Raw genomic sequence first — 7,275 nt, forward strand, 5'->3', positions numbered from 1 at the left:
CCATTTTGTCACAAGAGCATGATGTCAACTGCGCATGAGCAGAATATTATTTGAAAAACACAATCGCAAAACAAGACACAGCGGCAAAATGAGTGCGCAGGTTTGACGCATACGCGAATCGTTTGCACGCGCGAGGGACTGATACCAATCAAATTTTCCATAGAAACAACGACGCAGCAAAATAGCGGCAATATAAATTCTCTGTGTTTGTTTTCATTTTGCGATGATAAGGACAGCACTACGTTGATAAGGTTTAAATTTTCAAGAGAGCTTCCTGAAAGACTAATCTTCCGTGTGTCGTTTCAAACCTAAAAACTATAGTTCAAACCAGGAGAATTTTTACCTTGCATTCGAGCGCTAGAGCAAAAGGAGAAAGTTAGTTTTTTTCTTAGTCGCGATGGTCTGCGTTGGTAAACTTCTGGGTGGAAAACTTTGCACTGAGAAGGAAAACGCAGGGTAAACATCTTTACAAGGGCACAATGATAATTTCTACTGCGAAGATGGCTTCTGTTGCTTCTGTTGAACGAGGAAATTGTCTGCTTTTCATGTCCGCATTCCACTCATTCGGCAACTTGGATGAGTCACTTCGCTGGCTCCATTCTTGTATTTTACAACACTAGTTACTTTTACAAGAGCAAGCCAATAAAATAAAGAATTTAAGTCTTAATTTAAGAGAGGATCGCAGAAAAGTTTTGAAACTAAGTATAAATTTGACTCCAATGCTACTTGATGTTTCCCTTTTACTTGGCGTTTGGTAATGGTCCATCTTTGAAAATATTTTTTTTCAGCATTTTTCCTGCAGCTATGACACCACTTTTAGTTACTTTTTTACCTGACTAGGAACTGTTATTTTTTTCCATCTTCGTCGATCACCTTGTAGAGCCTTGCTGGGAGGGTGAGGGTGGGGAGAAATGAGAATCGTGATCATGAAACATACAAAACATACGAAACATACAACCTGCATGTGTTTGGAAAATACTCATTTCACTTTTGCATGCATCGCACCAGCAAAAATCCAGCCTAAATTTTGCACTGTGTGTAAAGATACTGAGAGAGGAATGTAATCAAACATCCAGCAAGATTAGAGGAATTCTGCTTCATACTCCAAGATTTTATTCTGCAAAACTAATCCACTTTCACTACCCAATGATAGGCCCACAATGGCTCTATCTGGACCCACGATGACTCTATCCAATTCATTTTCAACAACAACTACTACTATGGTATGTGTTACCACAAAACACAATATACAGTAACTCAAATATCTCTCTAATTTTACTGTTGTAAGTACCGTTTATTCATTATTAACTCTATTACAAGTAATTCTCAGAAATTAAGATCAAAACCCATGCTCAGCAAGAGAAAGACTAGAATAACATACAGCTGTATTAACGAAAGAGAGACAGTTTACTTAACTAAAAAAAACTAAATTATATTTTCTTGGTCAAACATTGAATTAGAAGGGTGTGGCAAGTAAATAATTATTGTCCCTTTTCTAGACAAAGGGAATCGAATATATACATGGCTAATTTGTACTTACAGGATGATCAAAAGTGGATCTCATTCTCTCTCTCTCTCTCTCTCTCTCGCTCCCTCCCTCTCTCTTTTCTTTGCCCTTGTTGCTCACACCGTGTTTTTTGTCTTGTCGTCCGAGCTTTCCTCTTTCGATTCCGTTGTCCTGTCTTTCGGTTCCAGATCGCTCGCGGCGTTTTGTGTTTCTGCGGTGAACTCCGTAGCAGTGTAAGGCTCTGGATTACTTGTCTCTCTTTTGGACCACTGAGCTAACGTGTCAAGTTGCTAATTCACACCTTGATAATGAGATTTCGTTGGAATTCTGGACGACAATTTACATAACAATGATAAGTAATTATATGCGCGTGCCGTGCCGACCACCAACAAATGCACTGATTTTGCTTCTTTTGAAACAACGTCACCCCTTAATAATGGTAACCGTAACCCTTTAGGCTTAAGGTTGAGCCCAGTAAAATTCTTTTGGAGGTTAATCGAGTATATCTGTGATTGTCTGAATTGCTTGTTTTTGTCATCCCCCATGCTGCACACTTAAAAGAACACTGCACGGAAGAGTATACCTCCTTGTGATTGGGGCATCCTATATGGGAAACTTTTATGCACGATTTATTGCAGTATAAAAATCTTAGTCGACGTTAACCCCTCTCTTTCATTAAACCATCAAACTGTGAATTTTAAACTAGAATGGCCGCTCAAGAAACTTTAAACTTATGGAAACTATCCCGACTTTTAGCCGATCACGAGCGGTGCATAGAGTGGTGAAAGAGCACAATCTACTCTCGTCGTCAATGGAATGCCCTAAGCCTGAGTGCGGAAACGCACTCAAATGGCAAAGACGAACTGCATCGGGAGATGGATTTGTTTGGTGATGCAATAGAAAAAACTGCGATGGACAAGCATCAATCCGCCGGAAGTCATGGTTTTCTGGTAGTAAGCTTTCCCTTGAAAAAATATTAGTCCTAAATTACGCTTGGGCGCACAAATTCACCACAACACAAGCAGTGCACGAAACCGCGTTAGATGAAGAAACCACCTCGACAGAAAAGGTGATAGATTGGTATAACTATTGTCGGGAGGTTTGTGCAGACAGAATAATGAAACAACATGCGGGGCCAATAGGCGGTCCTGGTACAACTTTTGAGATTGATGAGTCCAAATTTGGCAAGATGAAGTATCACAAAGGTTGCTACATCGAAGGACAGTGGTTCTTTGGTGGCATTTGCCGCGAAACCAAGGCCTGCTTCCTTGTTCCGGTAGAGCGCAGGGATAAAGAGACACTTGCCAATTATCCGCGCTCAAATATTGCCTGGAACACGCGTGATGAGTGACATGTGGAAAGTTTACGATTGCGTACAAGACGAGGGCTATCATCATCTCACAGTTAACCATCGCCTTAACTTCGTCGACCCAGACATGCGTGCCCACATGCAGAGCATTGAAAATACATGGTAGGGAGTAAAACGAAGTATGCCTCATACAGGAACATCCGTGGATCTGTTTGAAAGCTACCTACAGGAGTGGTTGTAGCGTCAGCAAAACAAAAGTGATGCATTCAAAAACATCATTGAGCATATCGCTGATTTTGTGCAATGTGCGATAAAGAGCCCTCTCCATGCACCGCTCGTGATTCGGCGAAAAGAGCCGTACATTATACAGGAAAGAAAACAAACCCTCACTTTGCAGTGCTTTGGTGAATTGACAAAGAAAGGAAGGACAATTTTAAGAGAAAGGTAGACATTCAATTTCTGCAAATTTTTATTTGGTTCGTTTGTTTCGTATATGAGAATCTGAACCGTATTTGTACAAAGATTTCTTAAAACTCCACTTCTTTTGCTTATTTTAAAATTCACAAATGGCTAGAATTGGAATAGAAGTCGAAAATGTTCGATTTTCCGTATTTCAGTCAAGAATTTTACCGATTTTTTTAAAGTCCATATAGACTAAGAAGAAGACCAAACAAAGCGCTACACTCCGAAAGGACGTCTATTGTTCATGTCTGCCTCCTCTTCAAAGTGAGTCTAATTGCGAAGTTTTTCTTATGATAATTAGTTTGCTTTCATATGTAAAGTAGAACTAATTACCATCACAAAAACTTCGCACTTAGACTCGCTTTGAAGAGGAGGCAGACGTGAACTCGGAAATGGCCTAGTGTTTTCTTGAAACAAAGGACCGTATGCATAATGAAGTAGGGACCTGTGCGGAAATCATGCCAAAAAAACTAAACAACTTAACTGACTCCCTTAATAAGAGCTTTTGTCTAACAATGCAGATAACAGTTGCTCACATCTTGAAAGTAATGACAGTCAAAATGACAGCCAGCCAGATATCAACATTTTCTACAAGATTTCTTCAGGTCAGATGACTGGGACAATGAAATCAACAGAAATCTAGATAGAGATCAATAATTGAATTTAATCATACCACGACTTCGGGAATCTCACTAATAGTAAGACTCTATATTTGGACTTGTATAATACAAAAGACTCATCCTATAATTGACACGTTCCCCCTTTTCTTCTCACATTACAATCTTTAAAAGGTACGTGTTTTTGTTTTTGTTTTTTTGCCTTTTGCGGATTAAGTGCCACGTCAGTGGAACGGTAGCTGGTGTGGATCCATGTACGTAAGTAGTATAATTATCGAATTTAAAAAATAAAAAATAATAAATAAATAAATAACAATAATAATAATACACGAACAGTAGCGTTGTAAAAACGTAATGTGTGTGGGTAATTTGTCGTTGTTAATTTATGCAATATACGTGAAGTTTTTTTAGCCATTGCATTGTAAAATCTAATTAAAAGTGTAAGTAAGCTGACTGTAATCTAATTAGGTGATTGGATATTGTATTATATGTATTTTAATTTGTGCTGTTAAAAAAAAAAAAAAAAAAAAGTAACAGAATTAGGAATAGGTCAAGGGAACTCTTCCTAAAAAGGCTTACAAAATTGTTTTTTACAGTTCGTTCTTTAAACCACTGTTCTCCTTATTACATGCACTGATTACAAACAAATGGTTTATTGCCAACATCAAGCCCGATAGGAATGCAGCAGATGTGCATCCACGATTTACGGGAACCGCATTGGACCCAAGGATTACGTCACTGAATAAATATTCCTGCAAGCAAATGTTGCAAATGTCGTCTTATTCATTGGTTACCGCAGAAGAGGTACTCTCCGTGCACTGTTGCTGCCGCCATTGCTTGCCTTTAGCTCTAGGAGTTTGACTTCTTTTTGTTACCTTCCCATTCTTCCTTGTTCTCTCGTTGCTTGCATTTTTGTTGGCTTTTTGTTTTTTCTTTTTTTCTTCTCTTTATAACTGCTTCCGAACTTTCTCTTCCTCAATTCTCTTTCGTTCTTCTTCCTTTTTCGCTTCCTTATCTCTCATCTTCTTTTGTTTTTCTGCCAACTGACGTGCTTTTTTGAGCTTTTCATCAAGTAGTAGCTGCTTTGCCTCAGGGCCACCGACAAAGTTGGGGAGGGTTCTCTTTAAATTCTTCCTTTTCGGAGGACCTTTTGGTTCAAGGGTGGAATACGTCAGGATCTCTTTTAACACCTCACCCGAGGAATTTAACTGATTGGAGGTTGTCTCCCTTGTTTGAAACACTATGTAACCGCTAAGGTCTGGTTCGGAGGCTTCGTTTGCACTGTTTGTTGACCTCGTTTGCTGGCTAGACGAGCTAGAGTCGGTGTAAAGCTTTTTCCAAGCCATGAAGGTTGGGCTCCCGTCAAGGTCATAATTTTCTTCCATTCTACGACGGTATTTTCTTCTCACCGGAGTAGACAGAGCAGCTTGAAGGGTATCACATGCTTGAACCGTAGCGGTTGTTTGGGTGGAACCTGCCACAGGTGAATCTTCCTCGTTGGATGGTTCGGTAGAAGGAACTAGCACCTCCCCTGAGGCCTGGTTTCTGTTAAGCGGATATATACCAGACTTGCGAAACGCACTAACAAGAACAGAAGGACTCATGACGTCCTCCCAAGTCCCTTTAAAGACTGAGCAGAAATTCCTCTTGTTGTTGTCACTGTTTGGGTTCCCCGGACTGAATTCTCTAACTGATTTATACCAGCTCTTCTTCATGGGTCCGAAGAGACCAATATCAGCAGGTTGAACGAGTTGAGTCGCGTTTTTGAGAAGAGCATACAAACAAATTCCATTCTTCTGCGCTGGAATGTCTCAAGATCAAGAAGAGAATCATGGCTGTCAATGAGGAGTACGACGGGCCTCGCTGGTGGAAGGTTTGGGATGAAATGATACGTAAACCAAATGTAAAATGTCTGCGTATCCATGTATCCGGTCTCCGTCGTAGACAAAATACTTCCTTCAACACCTCCCTCTAAGGAGTTGAAAGTCACCGGGACGCACTTTCCAGGGAAGATGAAGTATGGCAGCATCCACTGTCCACAAGGTAACATCGTGATGTGCTCTCTACTTCCTGAAAGGACGCTGAAGGGTGCGTGATTCCGGGTAGAAGTTCAAATTACTGTTCCATCCCTCACTAGTATGTCTAAACAAGTCTCGTCGCAATTCAACATTTGAGAAGGGCAATTTGCAGACCCTTTTCATTTAGAAATGCTTTAAAATCTGTAAACCAGGTATCTACAGCATCCTTAGATATACTAGCCCTTTTCTTCTCTAGAGGTCGTGCCTTGCGAAGTTTTACTTTAGGGTTGCGCTTGATGAAACTTCCAAACCACTTTAAGTTTCCAGGCTTGTTGTCTTTAAAAGGTGTGGTCCTTCCATCTTTGTCAAGGAATTTTTTCACTGCTTTAAGGAAACCATCCTTCAACAAGCCAAAACCACGGTTTGCCAGCTCAATCAGCCAATCTGCGAATTGGCTTTCTTCAGCTTTGGTTAGAACTTGAGAAGGCCCCTTCGGGCGGTCAAAGTTCACACTCCCATTTAGCCTGTCATGCAGTGTTGATTTCTTTAGTTCCCACTTTTGTGCGGCTTTTTGAGTACTCATTCTACCTACTCTCACATATTTCATCGCGTTTAGAAAATTTTCCGACCGTTGCAACGCCATTCTACAGTCACAACTGAGAGATTTGTATGAGGATTCTTGGTTCAACCATTATCGCTTCCGGTTATAGTTGTTTTACGAAATGCAGTCATGCGAAACAAACAAAATATTTCGCCTCGACAAGTGCGTGATAAAAATTTCCATGAGGAGTTGAGTAAAGGTACATTACACAAATGAATATATTTATCCTAAGCTATGGTTACAGTTATGGATATGAAATAAGCCTTGTCCGGATAGTGTACGCAGCTAATTCAAGGATTTTGCACGACAAAGAAAACGCTGTCCGGATACTGGGTATCCAACATCCAAAACTTAGTTAATGTTTATGGCCTCCGTTATTCCAAACCAGTAACATTTTAAAGCTAATTATTCAAGATTTTACAAGCCTATATTTGAACAGCACTAGTTTTCCTGCGCAGTAAACAGCGTAAATATTAGCCATGAAAATTTTACTCACCGGAACAGAACAGCGCCTTCTGCAACTGTTTCTCAAGCTGTGAGCCCACCAAAACTTGCATTTCAAAGCTGAAATGTTCGGCTTTCTTTCGGAATAGAATTAACTAAAGAGAGTGTAGTGTAACGTGAAGTGCTATGTTTCCATCCCATATGAACCATGTGAGCATTAGCCCTACTGATGGAACTAGGCCCACACAAGGACAGAGAAAAACTGTGACCAGGGTGGGAATTGAACCCTCGACCTTCGGGTTAGATCTCCGCCGCTC

The 7,275-nt window shown here is 40.4% G+C and overlaps 1 protein-coding gene across 1 annotated transcript; it reads right to left on the reverse strand.

Annotated features, from left to right (window-relative positions):
* Nucleotides 1-6,058: 6,058 nt before the first annotated feature.
* On the reverse strand, nt 6,059-6,556 carry LOC138017726 (uncharacterized). The gene has a single exon (XM_068864731.1). The coding sequence runs from the start codon at nt 6,554-6,556 to the stop codon at nt 6,059-6,061; it is 498 nt and encodes a 165-aa protein (XP_068720832.1).
* Nucleotides 6,557-7,275: the final 719 nt, after the last annotated feature.

Source organism: Montipora capricornis, chromosome 9 (genome assembly GCF_036669925.1).
Source record: "Montipora capricornis isolate CH-2021 chromosome 9, ASM3666992v2, whole genome shotgun sequence".
Taxonomy (NCBI): domain Eukaryota; kingdom Metazoa; phylum Cnidaria; class Anthozoa; order Scleractinia; family Acroporidae; genus Montipora; species Montipora capricornis.

What these genes read in the sequence shown, in the direction of transcription:
- LOC138017726 (XM_068864731.1), bottom strand. Translation starts at nt 6,556, where the DNA reads ATGGCGTTGCAACGGTCGGAAAATTTTCTAAACGCGATGAAATATGTG.